This window comes from Lepisma saccharinum, chromosome 2, assembly GCF_977018435.1.
Source record: "Lepisma saccharinum chromosome 2, izLepSacc3.1, whole genome shotgun sequence".
Lineage (NCBI taxonomy): Eukaryota > Metazoa > Arthropoda > Insecta > Zygentoma > Lepismatidae > Lepisma > Lepisma saccharinum.
The window spans coordinates 158571985-158592955 of record NC_139230.1 but is presented as its reverse complement, the minus strand read 5'-3'; the positions used below and the strand labels follow the sequence as shown (position 1 = coordinate 158592955).

General features: G+C 38.3%; 1 protein-coding gene across 7 annotated transcripts in view; it reads left to right on the top strand.

The window, feature by feature from the left end:
- Nucleotides 1–20971, top strand: part of p120ctn (adherens junction protein p120) — a 273656-nt gene that overhangs the window by 102230 nt on the left and 150455 nt on the right. For all 7 annotated transcript variants that reach the window (XM_083117643.1, XM_083117639.1, XM_083117642.1 and 4 more), the window contains exons 3-4: nucleotides 10359–10483; nucleotides 15992–16033. In XM_083117643.1, the coding sequence (XP_082973769.1) occupies nucleotides 10452–10483; nucleotides 15992–16033 (74 nt within the window). In that variant the 5' untranslated portion in view covers nucleotides 10359–10451. The remainder of the gene's footprint in view (nucleotides 1–10358; nucleotides 10484–15991; nucleotides 16034–20971) is intronic.

Here is a 20971-nt window from a genome sequence, read left to right as displayed (position 1 = left end):
CTGATTCCTTCGAACCTTCAGTGGTTTTGCTCCGTGTGTCGTAAAAATGGACATTTCAAATGCACCAACCCAGTACATTGAAGCAACTTTTGCCCTACAAAATTTTACATTTAAATTTACAGAGTCAATGTACAACAATAATATTCATATTTGTTTATATTCACTTACTTATGGTTCAAGATTTTGATTAATTAGGTTGATTTTTTATTCCCCTAAGTTAATCGGGATGATGATAATGGGTTGATGAAATAGATGAGGAATCAAACGCAGATGTGCACGTTGGGATTCGAGCCCAGGATCCCTGATTTCGCAGTTCGTTATGCTAACAACTTGACTGATAGGAAAGAGAAGAAGGTGGTGTTGGTTTGTATATTAACCCTTTCATTTAATTCTCTCCACCTTTTATTTATTCCTTACCACCAGGGAATAAAAAATGAACACATAAATAACTCATAATATTACAGACATTTAATAACTGTTTAAAAAGTTGCACACACGCACTATTCTTTCTCCTCGAATTTGCTGTTTTCAGTAATGTACGCCACTGTATAGTGTCCTAACCCCAGCCCTCTTCTTGTCGAAACCACAACGTTGACAGTCGAAAGCATTGCCACATATTTTCCCACTTCTTGCCAGCCCCCCTCTGGTATGGTCACTGCATCTCCCAGCAGCATGTATATGAGGGAGGGATGAAGACAAGATGGCATTGAACCGAATCTTGGGCAACTCTCGAAAAACGCTCAAGGGAGCAAGGAAAGAACGTCCACCTGCACCACCCTCTCCCTAACCTGTTTTTCTTTTTTTTTGGGGGGGGGGGTGGCAAGACGCCTTAACAACTCCAAACTAGCCTTCCTTTGTCGCTGTCCACTACACCCCTAGATTTATGGCTGTGGTTTGCACTCCGATTTGGGAAATGAAGGCGCTGTGCCGTGTCGTAGAATGATACAAAGGGTGCCAGTCGCAAATTTCATCACTAATCTACCATTCTCGACTCTCTTCCAGTCAGAGACTTGTCTACTGGGATGCCAGCACTTTTTTCACCGCATTTTATTAGTAGCAAAATATAATTTAACAGCACTCCACTAATGAGTAAAAAATAGATACTGTTCTATTGAACGAAATAGAGACAGCGGGAAAACATAAAATTGCTGTACGATGAAGATGAGGTTCAGTTACTAGTAGTACTGTAATGTGTTAGTCACCTGAGAAATTAGCAGAGACGATCCACTATATTGTGTTCCTCATGTATGTAATTCCATGTTCATAACAATTCAACATTCGTTTTTAGGACACTGGAAGCAATGAAGGTATGTATGCCCGCCCCACGAGCGGCACTGATATAACCATACGAAGAGACAAGCAGGCGTTTTTTTTTCCACACCGGATATTTACCATGCTTTCTACGTGTCACTTTGAATCTGTCTGCTACTGGTATACTAGTAAAGAATACTGGTATTAAGGCTCTATGGGGAAAGTATTTTTTCCCCATGACTGTACAACAATATACAGGGTCGGTCAGACCCACCGGGACAAAGGCAAACAACACCCATTGTGCTCTCTGCGCCGAAAATATGCATACACTGTACACCCTAGTCATAAAAGAAGCCAAGTTTCTACTTATCTTCAACTAACGCATCTAAATTTTAGACGTTATCAACCTTGTATTTTTCGTTCATTGATGGAAGCATTAATTTTTACAAAAAATCCTGTAATGCTAGAAAGTTGATGAGTGAGGCCCGGATAGTTATGCATTTTGCATATTGCATACGTATACATTGCATATTTTAAATGTTCTTATTTATAAGTACATATTGCATATGCAAATGTACATATGAATCATACATATACAATTCTTGGGTATTTTTTTAGCGTGGCGGAGTGGTTCTCATAGCGAGCTGCGACGCCAGATGTCCCGGGTTCGAATCCCGGTCTGGGCATGGGTGTTCCTTGTGAGTGTCCCTTCATCAATTTCATCTTCATCTCCGCGATTAGCCAAGAGAATGGCGGAAAAACGAAGTAAACCAAACGAATCAGTCAATTTTCCAAGGGGATTTCTAAGTACCTGGGCTTGCCCAGAGTTAATGGATAATAGTACAGCGGATCTCTACAATCGATCTTTATATTCCATGTCCATATTTCTGATTCGGCTTAGTTAATGCGGCGGGCTATATTGCCGTACTAAGCTTTGCCAATCCGACTAACTTTTATCTGGGAGACTTTTTTACTCACGATATTTTGCCCTGGGAATGAAATTTCGGGCCTGCTGATATGCAACAAAAACATTGTGTTGCATTGTAATGAAATCTCATCGTGTCGCTATCTTGATTGTTTCTCTTCGTTCCTTCGCGATCACCCACAACGCTCCAAATAGTCTGAACCAAAGTGCATGTTCTGCCACCCAGTGGTATCCATTAGAATTCACAATACTTGTTCAACACAATAAATCACGAACGTGTACGCAAACATTAATACAACACAATTAAGTACATGCATATACTACATATATCCCAACCATAATCCCCTCCTCTTGATCTCTTGGATCAACAAGTGTTCATCTAATGGCAGGGGCACTGGTTTGTTGGCTCGACCTTTATTAAGTTGTCTTCTTCTCCTGCAAATAATGCAGTTAGTATGTCCCTTGACCTGCGATCCCACAGATGTTAATCTCTGCCTAGTTGCCGACCTCCGTGCGGAGTGGTTACTACAGCGCTCTACGACACCATTGGTTCCGGGTTCGAATCCTGGGATGTGTTCTTTGTGAGTGTCCCTTTATCAATTTCATATCATCACCACTCATCCTTATCTTCGCGATTAGCCAAAGGTGGCAGAAATTGAAAGTAAAATAAACCAAATGAATAAACAAAAAATCTAAAATATTCTTTAGCAGTGGCGTGCCCAAGGCAGGTTGGTGGGGTCATACCACTTTGGCCCAGTATTCCTTAAAAAATAATAATAATAAAAGAAAAGTTTCTCGAACATTTTTTCCCCGATTGTTTTCCCTTCATTCGCTTGTAAAATCGGACCCTTCATTGCATTAATAATTACAGTGCAAGTCTTCCTGTAACCATTTCTTTTCACTCGGCAAGCTAAAAAATTACCTGCATCCGTTGAAAAACTTTAGTGGAAGGGGCAACACTGCTGAGTGCTGTTTTCCGAACCTTTACTTCGGCCGTACTGCCACACTCGATCGGCTCCGAAGCTGATAGAGTGTGACAGTTTATGTGAACAGAAATGTACAACTTCAATAGCTTGAAGTGCACCTGCAATGCTTTGCTGCTTAGCTTGCAGACTCCGGTTAAGGTTTTCCAAAGGACTGAAAATAGCAATAGTAGTTTGCAGCGAAGAACAGCGTTTTCTTTTGTGAAAAATTTAAATAGTCTGTTTCCATCTTTCTTCACAAGTTAAGAGCATAGAGAAGTCCATATTTCTATATTGTCTAAATTCACTGTGTGTTTGAAAGAAGAAATACTGAAATAGAGTAAACGCACAAGGATGCTGGACAGTATAAAGACTCAAATGGGCGATAGACTCCACATTATTGATGTGCCCATTTCAGAAGAGAATCCTGCGTCATTTGCCGTCTCTTTGCACGCAAGGTTCCTGTGTGCAAAAGTTTTGTAATCGCAACTAAAAGAAATAATTCGAATTAGAAATCTGAGGAAATAAGGACCTAAAATTTCTCGCATAGAATCCTGAATTGATTTATGATATTTTCATCTCTCAACAATATTTTATTGCAAAATGAAATAATGTTGAAATGGGGGCCCAGATGATATTTGGGGGTGCCCTTTCCCACACCCCTCACCCCCGTTTCGGCGCCTCTGCACATAACACAAAACACAGCAGTTAACCATTGCAGTGTCTACGCTTCGAACACCGCGATACGACCCGCACAATCCTTATTTCTCTAACCGTTCTTGTCGCTTGGCAACCACGCAAACAGCTGATGATAAGAGTACCACACACGCCAGCTCTTGACGTAAAAATGAATTGACCTTGAATGATGAAAAAGTAAATATGATTATGTGAAAATGGTAATGAAGAAAATAACACATATATTCACTTGCACTTGACATGTCATTTTGCTCTGATATTGTAATCGATTACACAGGGGAACAATTTTTTTTTAATGTTCTGTTGCATGAGATTTTTCAACTGTTTCTGAATACTTTTTCAATGCTGATTTCAAATCTGAAATTTGTTTTCTGCTACATGCTCTAGTTTTCATGCATTTTGGAATTTATGAATTTTCCCCAAAATGGGACTGGAGAAGTAGGCTTACATCTGCCCTAAGAGTACACTAATGAGGCCAATTTATAGTTATTGTTGAGTTTATAATACCTGTTTTACTTTGTATCAGATCTGATCATGGCTTCGTCAAGTAGGCATCCATGCGTAAATAAACCTGGTGCATTCTGTTATGTATGTGGCTGCTACACACTTCTTCGTCAAAGGCGCAATATAACTTCATTTGTTCGGCGTGCCTATAAAGCCTATTTTAAAGTTCCCCTGGGTGACCAAGACAAGAAATGGCCTCCAGATATGGTGTGTCATAATTGTGAGGAAATGCTTCGTGACTGGACAAAAGGAAAACGACGCGGTCTGTCTTTTGGAGTTCCCATGGTGTGGCGAGAACCCAAAGACCACATAACTGACTGTTATTTTTTCCTGGTAAACACAAAGGGTCTCGGTAAGAGAAACAGGTATAAGATCTCCTATCCCAATATCCCCTCAGCAATTCGACCTTCTCCGCACTCTTCAGAACTCCCAGTTCCAGTTTTTAATGGTTTTGACTCATCTGAAGATGAAGGCAGTCAATATGATCAGCAAGAGCATGAGGGTAGTGATAACGAGATACAAAATATGGTTGCAGACTCTGACGACTGATACCAAACAGCCATCATCTCCTCAGCTGTTTAACCAATCGGAATTGAATGATTTAGTGCGTGACTTAGGGCTTTTCAAGAAAGCGGCTGAGGTATTAGCCTCCAGACTGCAGGAAAAAAAACCTCCTTGGCCGCTCTGTAAAAGTTTCTTATTTTCGAAAGCGGGACCAAATTTTTGTGCAATTTTTTTCAGAACACAAGCAGTTTGTTTATTGCAACGATATTCCAGGTCTTCTCAAACAATTAGGTATAACTTCGTATTGTCCAACAGAATGGCGTTTATTTGTGGACAGCTCAAAGCGCAATCTCAAGTGTGTTCTCTTGCAAAATGGCAATGTATATGGAGCGGTGCCAATTGGTCACTCAGTACATTTGCGAGAACATAATGACGTCAAATTGATCATTAACTTACTCAGATATCATGAGGACAACTGGATCATTTGCGTGGACTTGAAAATGGTGAACTTTCTCCTGGGTCAACAGAGAGGCTTCACGAAGTTTCCATGCTATCTCTGTATGTGGGATAGTCGAGCTCGGAAGAAACACTGGGTACAGAAGGAGTGGCCCATCCATCAAACTCTTATCTAGAAGCAGGCATGCCCAATATTGTGAATGATCCAATTGTCAGTAGAGAGAAATTTGTTTTCCCCCCACTCCACATCAAGCTCGGCTTGATGAAACAGTTTGTGAAGGCGTTAAATCCCGATGGTGATTGTTTTCAACACATAGTTTCTGCTTTTCGTACTTTGTCCTTTGAAAAGATCAAAGCTAGTGTGTTCGATGGACCTAAAATTCGTGCCCTTGTACGTGATGAAGTATTTGTCAGGAAGATGAACAACAGGGAGAAGACAGCATGGCTGTCTTTTGTGGCAGTTATTGAAATCTTTCTTGGTAACAAAAACGGAGATAACTATGAGTTTCTTGTTAGCAGAATGCTGTTGGCATTTCGTGATCTTGGGTGCAACATGAGCGTGAAGATCCATTTCCTGAATAGTCACCTTGATCAATTCCCCGACAACCTAGGTGCTATTAGTGATGAACAGGGTGAGCGCTTCCATCGAGACATCATGACGATGGAACAGAGATATCAAGGGCGATGGGATAAACATATGTTGGCAGACTACTGCTGGAGCATCAAACGAGATTGCTCTGAGGATACCCACAAACTCCATAGCTACAAGCGAAAATTCCTGCCTGATTAGAACAAATTTGAACTTTGCCTCATAATAGATGTTACATGTTAATGTACAGTGAAAAGCATTAGTTCATAGTTATATTTGATTATAATAGAAAAATGTTCAAAATTCGACTATTAACAATACTGATTGTACACCACAAAAGTGATTTTGTAAAACTGTAATGCATATTTTCGTAGTTACATGTTTTTGTGAATACATCTTTGCAAATACAATTGTATATGCTTAATTTTACGACAGCGTGGCCATAAGTTCCACAGGCATACCATGTCATCATGCGTGAGGCGTCAAAATTTCGCAAAAAAATGAAAATGTTGAATTACAAAAAATCTGGAGCTTACAGAGAAAAACCAACTTCAGATTTGAATTCAGCACACTCAAATTAGATAAGAACAAGTGCTGGTATCAATGCAACAAAAATTTTGTTTCCCAGTGTTATTTATATCCTCACTTCCATTGCATTTGTAAAATTATCATTATTTTGCAATACCTGCATTAGAGTACGTTGCTACCTTTTAGTGTTTGCGCGCGTGTAAGCAAGCGTGAGTGTGTGGTTTATTTTCATTCTGGGTACACGAAGTATAATGACGTCGTCGTCTTGTAATAAAGGGGTCCCGGGTTCGATATTCCGTGGAGGTACATAGGGTTCGGATCCTATTTTAAACTATAGGTCCATTCCAGTCCCGATTAGCCTTCCTGTGCACAAAGTTGACTTAAAACTAAACTCAAAATACACGAAGTAAAAACTAAACTCAAAATACACGAAGTAAAATGAAGATTATGCTTTTCTCATCTAAAATAAATTAATGAGTGAACAAAATAAATTAATATTTCAAGTGGAAATTGCAATAGCAGCATGTTCCCTTCCCTTCTCAATATAATCATAATGCTAGCGAGTAGGTGGTTGTATATTTCATTATATTGATTTGAAGGAGAATTCGGAAAAGTAAAAACCCCACAAAATCCACCTTAGCCAAAGGAAAGCACTTAATTACGACAGCGTGTCTACTACGATACTATTACTGAAATTCACTTTTAAAAAGCGTTACTAAACACTTTATTGAACCAGCTGAAGTAAATGAATTATAAGGAAATACGGTATATTCTGATTCCCCTCTCCCCGCCTTATCGCACATATTGCAGCACAATATATATGTTGAATTTTATATTATATTAAAGAAGAAATCTCCCTAAAATTTTGATGGCAGCGCCCGCGTCATTATCCCCCACCTCCCCCGTAGGCACCCCTGTCCACGAGCCTTATATTGTAGTTTATAGTTGGTTATTTCTAATTTATGTGTGGAGTAGTCAGTCAGTAAGGGTAACTTGTAGTCATGAAATATTATATTACGCTACCACTGAACTGCCATGCAGACCTCTGGAGTGAACATTTGCAAATTCTGGAACATCATCCATTTCCAAGCTCTCTGTACTGCAACTTTCATGCCGCAGTAACATGATGCATGTTACTCATTTCAGTATCGGCGAGCACAAATGGAAGGATTGACACTGGAGACGCCTAGCATTGCTCACCCTAATGTGAAAACTGGTTATACCACAGGCAAATATAGAACAGGATTTCGGCGTTTACAGTGAAAGAGGAATTAATTATTACCGAAAATTTGCAACTAAGCGCGAATGCGTCTTTATAAATCGATTCCCGGTGAAAGTACGGTCACCGGCAATAAAAACGGGACACCTAGATCCTGAAATACTCAAGTATTTCAGGAACTAGGTGTCCAATTTTTATTGTCTGTGACTGTACATTGCACAGTGGTCCAGAATCCACTTTAAACTGTAGGTCCAGTCCTGATTAGATTGTCTCAGCATGAAGTGGACATAAACCAAAGTTTGATAAATATTTTAGTGCCAAATTTAAAGCCAAGTAGTTTTAATTATTTTAAGCCACCCTGGTGGCCGAACGCGTTGAACGGCCCACTCACGCTCTCGGAAGCGTTACGGGTTCGAGTGCTAGCCTGGGCATGGGCATTTATTGGTATCGCTTCGTTAATTTCATCTAACCATCATCCACCTTCATTGCCGCGACAGCCAAAAGTGACAGAAAAGCGACGCAAAATGAGAAAATTTCGAAATATATTATATAAATGTTATAACAAGAAAGTTTGAGGATAGTAAAACTTGTTATGATTAGCATAAACATCCTGCAAAGTTCTTCAGTCACGGTCACTTCTGGGTTGTATCACGGTCACTTCTGGGTTGTAACAATTGCATTGAAAGAAAAGTGGCCAGAAGTGTCTGTGACTGTACATGTCATTTTCAGGTTTTCCAAGTTCAAGGCCAATGTGTGTGTCAATACTGATAATCAGTTGTATTTTTCTCCTCAGTTCCACTTAAGAAAACAAATCTTCCTCTTAAGGTCATCTGTGTTTATTTTTGAAAAATAAGGAAACGTGACTCGTCACTATCCTACAGGTGGTGAAAGCCAGAGAAAGTTTCTCCACAACATTTGGTTCATTTATCTATGACATGCAAGAGGTGACATGATATTCCAAGTAGGAGGAGTAGCTGTCACTTTTGTTAAGGCTTTAAAATGGACTTTAATTTGCATTGCTTCAACCTTTGTGAACACTTTTAGAGATGAAAGGGCACACAACTCGTCCCCCATTTGTTTTATGATCTCTTTTTAAAAAGTTTCAGCAACCTAAAACCAATGGCTTTTAAAACCCTGAATATCTAGCGGAAATGGACTATAAACACAGTTTCAAAAATTCATAGCAAAATACAAAAATATGTATATGTAAGTAAATTCAGTTTTGATCCCCCCTCCTTCAAATGTTCCTAATTTCATCCCCTTAGCTTTACTAAGCGCCATTCTGTAGTTGTAATAATTTCGTAGCGCTGTAACCAAATTTTCTATTTTAACTATCTGAATAAAAGCCAGTGCAGTCCACAGGAAGATTCACCTGCATGCACTAGAGGAAGAATTCTCAACATGTGATTTTTCAGAACTTAGGCTTTGAGCATAGTTTTTCTAAACGAGGGACGTTTTCGAAAAAGTTCTTGCCGAGAAATATTCATAGACGCCCGTAGGATTTTCTCCAGAGAGAGGCAAGAAAGGTATTCCTCCCCCCCCCCCCAGGAGGGGCAAACAGTCATATTTCCCACCGTAATGGTGTTGCCCATCCAAAATACTCAGTTTGAAGTTAAAATGTTCATACAATGCCTTTAGAATAATTAACATTACCGTGACTGAAATGAAATGCTACGCGTGTGAAATATATACTTTTAAGTTTGCATCCCTCCACCATATCTTCCGGACATCCATGTTAAAGAGTATGTTTCCACTGACATGCAAGTCTCCCGGAACAAATTTTTAATCATGATTAGGGTTGACCCTACACCTCTTTGAACCGATTCCCACCGATACCGATACTTGAAAATTGTATGACAAAAGTTGTTCAAAATATTGATTAATATTAGTGGGTGAGAATTCTACTCCAGATATAAGTATGAATTTACCAGAGTTTTGCTTTTAAATACTAAAATTACATCAGAATATAAAAATCCCTGTTATGTAATCACAAAATATGCGAAGTCAATAGAAACTTCGAATTTTGCATAACTTTTCAGGAAAATTAGACTCCGAAAGTGTCGCACGGCAATTTTACGGACTCCGCGAACCATCAGTACACCGGAAAAGTTTCGCTCGGTCTCGGTAAATACAATCTAACCGATATTTTCCGATACATCGGCATCGGCTCAGCCCTAAATCAGGATCAATCTTACATCTGAGGTTATGAAAATGTTGACTGACCGTTACATACTTAGTATTACACTCACGGCTATATCTCACGCGAAATGAAAATGTCCAACGCAACTTTCTTTGCTATTCTGTACAGAAAAATAGACTGGAACAAATTATGAGTCATTGAACAAGAATTTTACAGTATGGAAAAATAGTCGTATTCTTTCAACCGGTACGTTTGTTTTGACTACAGTCACCTCTTCGTACCGCGTTGTGGAAGTAAACTGAGGAAGGAGGCATTCGTGACCTTGGTCAAAAGTACCATCCCCCACTCTGTTGGAGCGACTTGACAACCCCGATATCGTAGTAGTTAATGCTGTCACCGGTTTAGATTCCCGGTCGGGACGTAGTTCACTGGTTCGGACCACACTTTCATCCATGGCTCCAGTCCCGTTTGCCTATCTGTGCACAAAGTGGATTTAAAGAAATTACATTTTATTAGCAAAAGTAAAAAAAAAATCCCTTTATTGTACAAATTATTTTTTATGATTAATTTTTATTTCATTTCAGGTGAAGCTCGGCAGTGAGCCACCGGCCATTGATGGACCTATCTACACCAGCTCAACCGGCAGCAACGTAGGGGAGGCAGTACTAGTAGGCACTATGTCTAGTAGCCAGCTGGTAGACTCATGTTTGTAAGTATAGTCACAAAGTGTGTGTGTATAAAGCTTAGAAGAATACATTCGTTGGCATTAAATTGTAATATATCCCCTGATAAATGTTAAATCATTAGCGTCGAAAAACCTAAAACCAATTTATTACTCCGGAAGAAATATATTCTTCACCCCCCCCTCCACCGCTACTGGTAAGTATACATACCCCACAGTAATCCCAGGGACATTGGATTCCAGGCCCGTACTCAGGATTTTTAGTGGGGGTGGGATCCGAAAATGTGTGGCGAAGAAAGATGATCCAAAATGGTGTTGAAGTATTAGACGTGGCCACCAACGCTATGGTAGTATTGCAGCTAGACGTACAATTGTGGAGTTGCAATAATACAGTCCAAAGTTACAGAAAAATCCAACTTGCCGGTAGCCCTCGCCCCTCCCACGACCCGACAATCGTCAACACAGTAGCTTACAGAAAAAGGTTGTCACACGGTGGTGCTTCTTGTTTGCATTCAATTCTCAGAAGTATTCGAATAGTACAGTATTCCGCAAATTAACAATATTTTCAAATTTCTTTTAATTTTTTTATACAGTACCAGCACCATTGAACAGCCATGGTAATTCTATGTTTAGAAAATAATTTGTAAATGATATGATAGGCATTAGTAATGCTTATTATACGTAATAAAGAACATATCTGAATTTGAGTTAACGGGAAATGTTGGGACAATAATTAAAAAGAACATACTGTCTCGACCAAATCGGGATGTGTGGTAGTTTTGTTTCAATGGTTATAAAACAAAAGAATACCAAATAGTTACTGCAGACTTCTGGAGTCTGCCTCTCTCCACAAAAATCCATGAATTTATGCAAGGACAAAATCGAAATTCGTGCAAAATCTGATAAATCGTCAATGTTATTTTTCGTAGGTTTTTATAGGTTCCCATTAAAATATTTCATAATTCGAGGGGAGGGGACATGGTCCCTTCCTTCCCCCCCCCTTGTGTACGGGCCTGCTGGATACAGTTGTTGTAAAGCTTGTTCTCCCGTACGTTTCATCTGTCCGTCATCCATAGTGACGCAAGTAAATAAAAAGAAATAGCAGTAGTCTATTCATTAATTAATTCCCATCCATATTGACCGGTAAATGCTTGCCTCGGTGAGTACATACCTAAACTCCAACATGGAAATACATAGCATAAAGTAAAATGGAAAAAAAATGTGGTACTTTAATAAGTAAATGTGGACATTAGCTTGATCAAATGCTCTCGCAGTGTCGTCATAGGCATTTTGGTATCGAAACCGGTCATAAATTCTCGCCATAGTGATGCTTCTTTCTTGCCGGTCTCCCTGGTGGAGTGTGTGGTTAAAGCAAAAAAATTGTAGTTAAAACGCACAAGTGGTTCGGATAGCACTTTAAATTGTAGGTCCAGTTCCTGTTAGCCATCTTGTGCATTGATTGATTGGGTTAATTTTACTTCACATTTCTGTCAATTTTGGCTAATCGCGAAGATGAGGATGAGTGATAATACGACGAAATTGATGAACGGATACTCACAAAGAACACGCATCACTTCCAGGCCGGGATTCCAACCCGGGACCCGTGGTGTCGTAGCGCGCTGTGCTAACTAACCACTCCACCACGGAGGCCAGCTATAATCCATCCTGTGCATCAGGTGGACTTATAACTCAAATCAAATATAAGCTTGTAGTAAAAGCATCACAGGTCCATTGTACATTCCTTTCCATCATCAGCAAAAGTAGAAGAAAGTTCACCTGAAGACTGAGAGAAGGAATACTCTCTCGAAACGTATAGTGTTAAAATAAATAAACAAAAATAAAAGCAATGATTAATGTCCAAAAAAACTTTGCTTGCTAATTCTATTTTGTCACATACGAATTAAGTGCTAGGGTCTGTAGCTCCTGAATATTTAGTTAAAATTGATTAAAACTAAAAGGTATTCAAGGGCAGTGTGTTGCGACGTTTCTGTTTTTGTGTGAGGTTATAAAATAATAACACACTTTTTGCTAGTATATGTATTTTAATCACATGCAAGGAAATCTGGTTCTATTTTCGATGTGTGAGTAAAATTGATCAAAACACAAGTATATTCAACATCAGTGAGATTCAGCTAGAAATCATTTTAAATCAATATTTATTTCGTGTGCTGGGTTGTAGGTTTAGCCCTATATGTTTTAGAATTTCGCAAAAAAAAATAATAAAAAAAAAAATCCTATTCCATCCACCCTAGTGCGCGCTCGTGTATTTTTGCATTAATTTCAAAATGTTATAAAGTATGTCCTTTAGACTTACTTCATAATGTTGTTGTTCTTACTTGTTCTAGGTTGTGTCTCAAATTATGAAACTTAAAGGGCCATTCTTCCCCTACTCATCCTCATGAAATAATTGTAAAGTTAAGAATACTAGCATTCACTATCTACAACTGAGAATGAAATATCATTCTTGCTTGTTCAGCATTGTACTGCCGTACTACCGATTATTTTCAATAAAGGCTAGGAAAATTAAGCAATTCGTAACTCATTGATCTTTGACTTGCACCATCTCCTTGAATTAACTATTTGAAACTGCTCGGAACAAGGCAACAAATTGGGGCTTAGGGGATAACGTTACTTGTGGTTCAATAGGTCGCTTGGGCCCCCTAAAAGTCACTTGAATGTTCAATTTCCTCAGATAAATGTTTATATAAGCTGACGTGGCGTGACTTGTAGGCATTTATACATCCTTCTTGTTTAACTTTTTACACTCTATGGTCGTAGAAATTAGGAATGCAATAGCGAATGTAACTTTTTATCAGTTCTCTGTGGAATTGGAAGATTTTAGTGCAAATATCTTAAAAGCAGCTTGATTGATGATGTTAGTTGTAACAGTTTCTCGAAATGCTTCATTAACTTGGTAATCTGTATTAGCACTGTTCGTTGAAATCTCTTGAAATCTCTAATAATTAATTCAATGCAGCTCCATTGAAATTAAATGCATTATGAAATACGTAATATTTGCTGAAACATCACTTTCCATGGAAGTTAATCCTTTCTCACTCAATTGCACATACAGAGCCGTAGTGAATAATGGGATGAAATCTTCCTCAAGGTTGCAATTAGGCAAATGAGAGAAAAGTAACTTAATGAAGGTAGTAAATAAAAATACAAATTGTGACTTTATAGACTGTAGTGTATTTGTATTTGTTATTTAGCGTCGGTTTTCTGTTATTTTTGGCTAGTCACGACGATGAGGATGATTAGATGAAATGATGAGGCGATGCTGATAAAGACCCCCCCCCCCCATGCTGAGGCCGGGAATCGAATCCGGAACTTCAGTGGCGAAATTACATTACTCGTTCACACAAAATATATATACATGATGCGCATACGCATAATTTATTGACGTTATTTTTGTAGAATAGCTACCTCACATTCCGTGTAATGCCTCACTGTAAAAGTTAAGACGAAGGAGCAAAACTGGCTTTTCCTACTTTTCATATAACTTAAACATGGAAATATTATGTGTGTTTGTTTATACAATTTGCTTGAGTAACGTCGATTTCTACCTCTTAAGATTAATGGTGACTGGAGATGAAAAGACACACGTGGCAGATTGTAACGTGCTTCGAAGCCAGAGGTCTTAAGTTCGAAACATGATTAAGGCATGGATGTATCTCTGTTTGCCCCATCACATCCATGTTATCAATTCGTCATTCATCCTCATCGCCACGGATTAACCAAAAGGAAATGTAATACAGTATATCCTAAATGGAAGGAGTAAAGAACAAAGACAAGGGAATACACATATCGTGCCGAGTCGAGGTTGTGTGTTGCAAAACGGAAATGTGTAACTATTACAGCAAGAGAGATTAATGGGGGCAGAAGCACGTTCAATTGTTAGGGCAGAACTAGGGATGTGCCGAAGCCGATTACAGATGTATGAAAATCGGTAGAAATTGACACATCGGCATCGGTATCGGAATCGGCAAAAATCCGATATTTAAACCGGTACAGATTATACTAGAGTTTTTACCTTCTAATAAGTTTTATATTCTAGTTTTGTAAGATATATTGAAAATTTGGTTATGATTCGTCATTATTGTAGAGTTTTTGTAATAAAATTATTGCAAACTCTAATTCAGAGGATCAACCTAACTATAAATCGGAAATAAAACAGTACATTGCTGAACCAGCATCTGCGGTTGTATTGGAAATTAAAAAAATGAGTGTTCAAACCTGAAGCAAGTGCTGAGAAAATACTCGAACATACCTGCTGCATCAGTATTCAGTGATTGAGTGTTCAGTGTTGCTGAACAGATTTGCGATAAGAGAAGAAGTAGGTTACTTCCTGAAGTGCTTCCAAATATCGTATTTCTGAAGTTGAATCTGGCAGAACAGGAATTCATTTTGCATTTCAAAGAAGTGCTTGTGTACTAATGTTGAATCTCTAGGTTCACATAACCTTTTGTAGATGCAAATGTACATTCGCATCTCTTGAGAATATATATGTATATACATATGATATGCAATAAAATGTACATACCAAATTTATTTTTGTCATGCAGAAAATAACATCCCATTTCTTATGTATCGGAATGGGTTCCAAAAATTATCGGTGAGTACATCGGCATCGGTAAATTTTCAGCTTCATCACATCCCTAGGCAGAACCATACAGTATATCACACAATGGAGGTGAAGTTGTTATCGGTTGACTTGAATTGTTAAATTGCCTAAACTCTTAAAATACCCTAATATCAGGTTTTCTGTTGTAATTATTATTGTAATTATGAGGGTCTCCATGACCAAGTGCTTTGTATACGACCTTCTTTGCTAGGTTTTTTTTTTACATTTGCTTTAGAGCTAATGATAACCACAATTAGAGAAAAACCCTCAAAAACGAACAACCAGTTTTCATTTTTGAAGGAAATATATAAATCGCCAGCTTAGAAGCTGATTTCTTGAGAGCTCAAAATGGACAACAAATGGCCACAGAAGGAAACGCTATGCTAATCCCTTGATGAATCATGGTTAACATTACTCTCGTGTGTGTTGTTGACGACTGACAGCTGTACACCTCTTCTTTACTTTTGCATACAGTTTTGGAACTGACGCTGCAGTGTTTCCCAATTCAATATCGCGTTCTTTTATGAGAAGCGAAATCGTATTATTGAACTCGATCGTACAGCGGTTCAAATCACATTAGTCCATCTGAGCGTTAAGTAGACTTAAACTTTTAAAACATCATAAAATAATTTGAAGTACAGTATCAAAGTTTATTTTACTTAATATCGATAAAAATAAGTTTAATAAGAAAAATCCACGTTCGCTAAAATATTAAGGGAGAGAAATATTAATTTTTATTTATTTTTTTAGCATTTGGTTGGTTACTTGAAAGTAAGTTATTATTTACTTTTATTAATTGCTTGATGCACGCATACAATCATCCAATTGATTTTCGGTAGCAAATTTGGCATATCTTTTAAGACACTGCAAACACAGCCTAAAACGAACTAAGACTTTTTCTTTCTTTCCAGGAGAGTGCTGCAGGAGAAGGGCTCTGACATGCCACAATATACGTAAGTAATGAACAAGTTATTTTTTTCTAATTTGAATCATTAGGTTACAGACGAAACACTTAAAGTTCTTAATACGTCACCACTTAAGGTGGTTGATATGTAACCTGAACATTTCGGCTAAATTTCTTTCAATAAAATGTACCCCTCCCTTAGTGTATTGGTTCTTCCATTAACGTGTAGAGAATTCTTGTGTCGTAAGCCATGCTCTAAACCGGGGCGCTCAAACTACGGCACGCAATTGCTTTTCACGTGGGTAAATAGTGATCACTCACCCCTCCCCCTCTTGATGTCTAAAATAAAAGTATGACCTCAGAACCGTCTAACTATAAATCAGAAATTTTCAGAAGAGTAAAATAGTGATCACCCTTTTAGAATTCGAAAAAATGTCTTGAAGTATAAAATTTGCAACCACTATCCCATCGAGACATCTAAAACTAACTCTACATCGTCAATTAACATAAGAGTAAGCATTATATTCCCATAGCGTCTAAAAATAAGCATTCGCCCTTCGTTAGTTTAACGATAAACCTCTGATGAACCTAGCGGGCTGAAGTTAGAAAAATATCACCGCCCTCCTGCAGGAAAAGGTCTGCCAGAGAAGGTCGTTATTCCCCCACTAGTTCTCGAGAACTTGAATGCTGGTGTTGTCCAAGTTATTGCCTTCTATTTATACACTTCTAATCCCAAATACTCGACAGCAGATGAATATATTATGTATCTGGATGTTTATTGAGGATTGTTTGCCAGTTACTCAAATCTTAAGCAGACTTAATTCTCGTGTAGTGGATCTCCAGAGAGTTCTAAAAAAATAACCTGACACTAACCCTGTCAAGTTGACGGCATTTAGAGTCATGGACCTGATCTCCCTTAATTTTCTGTATTGTGGTACTCTAGTATTTGTATCGCGAAGAAACGTTTGTAATACAGGATACCGTCAAGCTGCTTTTTTCACAATTGGCGAAGCTAATTTCCTTCTACTATACGCTGGAAGCAGGCACGTATCTAGAAATATGTTTCGGGGGGGTCCGAACCAAGTGTCTCAGGAATAATAATAATTATTATTATTATAATGTTTAGTTTAAGATAAGTATATTAAATCAAATTAATACTAATTACAATACATAAATTAATATTATATTATTATTACATGATTAGGTAAAAAGACTGTAGCTATAATAATAGAGATATAACAGCGTACAGTCATTACGTAGCTTACCTGTAGTTAGATCGGAATAATTTACATAAAAACAAGTGCCCTGGCAATGAAATTAATGTCAAATAGATGAATAATTGAATATTTATCGAATAACAAAAATGATGTCACATGTAGTTGGAGAAAGTAAGCTTCTGTGATTAAAAAAAGTTCAGAGGAAATTAATAACCATCGATTATGCAACAAATGCTAATATTTTCAGTACCTAATTTTAGTACTTGGTAAGTCTTTCGGGGGGTCCGGACGCATGGACCCCTCCTAAGTACGTCCTTCCTGTCCCTCAAAGCCGTATAATCCCAATATAATCCTTGTCTTCCAATAAGTTCAGAGGAAATTATACAACAGCTAAACGAATATATTTTTCATTATTTAATGTTAATACTTGATAAATCTTTCGGGGGGGGGTTGGACCCCCTCCCCAAATACGTCCTTGGCTGGAAGCTTACAGTGTTGAACGCTGATCACATGAGCTTTCACTTTCCTTGTTGATACATTTAATCAGAAAATGAGACCTGTGTCCCTTTAGTTATATTGTCTAAGAAAGCATATCTCCACGTCTGACACACAGCCCTACAATTTGAAGGAAGTTCTAGTTAGTTAGGCCTTTAACATTTCTGGATGCGAAAAGAGTTCAAAAAAATCAGCACAAACTTTGGATGGCATAGTAGTACATCTTGAAACTTCTCTGATGACAAATGATGAAAAGATTGTCCCGCGGCTCTATTACAAAACAGGCAAAGTTGAAGATCCCAAGATTTTTCGAGATCTAAGGTCACTCATCTTCACGGACATTGAGAAATGAGTCTGAGCACGAAGTGCTGTCGATAGCTCCAGAACACACCTGGTTGATAACCCAGGAGAAGTTCATTCGGATGGCACTTTTATCACCCGGAAAACACCCTTAAAAGTCATTCCCTAAATGTCCTTCCTAACAAAGAGCCCACAACGTTCGTATGTGACAGTTCCCGGAACTGTAATAATTTGAACCACTGCTTCCTGCATTTCTCTGTTCATTTCGAGATGTTTTCGATAATTCTGGCACAAGTAACTTTACTTTAAAAATCGTAAGAAAATAGTTCTTATACGAGTAGACTACGTAGTAATGTGTTAATAGCTCACGACTTCTAATCTAACGTCTGATACCTAACTCTACTTTGCTCACAGATTACTTCCGTCCTGCAAGTTCACAGAACACGATTATTCCCCACTGCTAACAACAATATAACGAACCATTATTTGTCTTCATCTGCAAATATTCATACCCATTAGAGTTTATAATACGGGTGGTAACGGATGTTCAAGTTAACAAGCTATGTTCAGTCTCCTCTCTCCCCACACACACACTCGAGTGGCATTTTTGTTTTCAACAAGGAATGTGCTGCACAGGGTGTTTCAAAAGTCGCGCAGGCCAAACTTTGATCGTGTCGACCTCCGTGGCGGAGTGGTTAGCACAGCGTATGACGACGCCAGAGGTTTCGGGTTCGAATTCGGGCCTGGGCATGGGTGTTCTTTGTGGATGTTCCTTCATCAATTTCATCACATCATCACTCATCGTCGCGATTAGCCAAATCGCTTATAATATACGTAAAAACTTGGAGATTATATTGGATTTTTTAGCATTATGAAGCCTCGTCAATTGAGATGTTTTCAAATATCTTGGTGATTTTTGTAATGCTAATTTCAGGGGAGGGAAAATTTAGGGAATAATGTTAGAGGGCATTTATAATCTGTGAACTCGCAGGAACTGTGCAGTAGCACTTGCGATCAGGAGGATATTATGGCATTTGTGGTCGTTTAGTCATGGATTCCGTGGTGTTTGCTGTCTTCGAGAATATGGGTACAGCATACTTTTATGGTGCAACGATTTTTTAGTTTTTAAGTCCACTTTATTCACAGATAGGATAATCGGGACAGGACTTACAGTTTAAAGTGGAATCCGAACCACTGTGTGTCTCCACCGGGTATCGAACCCGGGACCCCTTGATTACAAGGCGAAACGTTAACACTAACATATTGAGATGAAGGGAAGTGAGGGATTGCAGGAAGCAGACAGTATACATGTTGCAGTCCTTCGAGTGATTATCGTTTTCAGAGCTGACACATACAAGCGTTGTAAGGACTTGATTTGCACCAAAAATCCTACAAATTCATTGATAGAATGCATGCGCACAACAAGTGCGTGTTCATGTTTTTCCTCACGTTGATTCTCTGTGTTGTATATTCAACCTCACTACATACATGACGTAATAATCGCAGTTCCGCAAAGACTTTTCTCATTTTTGAGTGGTACAAATGCAAACAAACAATCCTTCGATTGCATGAATAGGTTAGTCCCTCAACACGTTTTAATGACATCGCCTCCGAAACGGGAAGTTCAGGTTGGTAATTACATTTTGAAGTCTTGTGACAAACTTTTGAAGTGTGCACGCCAATATTGCCACAAGATCATAAAATTCTTAAATGACCCTTGTCATTATCACGATTAAGATAAAATTAAAGAAAATGGCTAATAATATACAAAGCAGATTACGAAACGAGGTGAATGTTACAGAACAGGATGTTCTCGTTCGTTTGGAATGCAGAACTTTGGAATCCCATTATTTGCCTCATCCGGTGGCAAGGTACCAGCTTGGACAGCCAGGTCTGAATTGACATGTACTGGAATGTGTAATCGCTAACCATACAATTTAGTAATGAATCACTTATATCCATCATTTTTTGACGCATCACAACACGGAAAGGGAGAAAACTTATAAAAATGATTATTTTTAAATGAGCGGACGTTTAAAATATCAGTCCGTAATTATATCTAATAAAAATATATATTACAATGTGTTGATAAGAATTTGTTTCTTCATATCCACAAATGCAAGTATTGTGAAATATGAGCTCGGTGGTAAGGAAGATGTTGGAAAGTTGAAACTTCCAAAAGTAAGCGGATTGTTAATACAATTGAAAAAATGGAATCCGCAGAATGCATACTTTTTTATATACATTTCAGACGTTTGATAATTAAATTATGATCAGATATTGATAAATCAATGTTAATTAATGATTTATGTACGGAATTATATGTATTTTAAAATGTTTAAACCTAAGTTTTGTTAGCATTCAGTGATACAATAATGAACATAGTGAAAGTGGAGAATTTATTTTGGTCCCATTTAATTGTTGTTTATTTGGTACCCAGAGCACAGACAGACTTTGTACAGGAGTTTTTAAGAACTGAATTTAAAATTAACGGTATTGGTAGTAGATAATGGTATCCATGGTACACTAGTTGAACTATTGAGTCAACTTCCAAGGGCTCACACCACAATCTGTATGGGGGGGGGGGGTGGGAGAAGAGAAGAAACTTGCAGAATCCTTGGTTCATGGCTCTTAGTAATCTGTTGGAATTGCCCTTGTGGTTTCCTGCTTTCGATCCGCCCGCACTAGCTGAGAAGGCGCATACTTAGATTTGTAAGTGTATAGGTCGGCATTGATGGAGTGATCTGGGATAAGCTGAAGATTGATTTACCCCTAAAATACCACCAAACACGCACATGTCTTATTATCGAACCATTCAGCTGGAAGAACCACTTCTTTTGAAGCAAGCCATTGCTTTGAAAGGATTTAAGGGCACTAATAAGAAAAACTGGGGCAAAGGGATCTTAACCGTATTGAATGTGTCATTTCGCTCATCAAGAATGTCGGTAACTCTGAAATTGCAAGGGCTAGAAGAT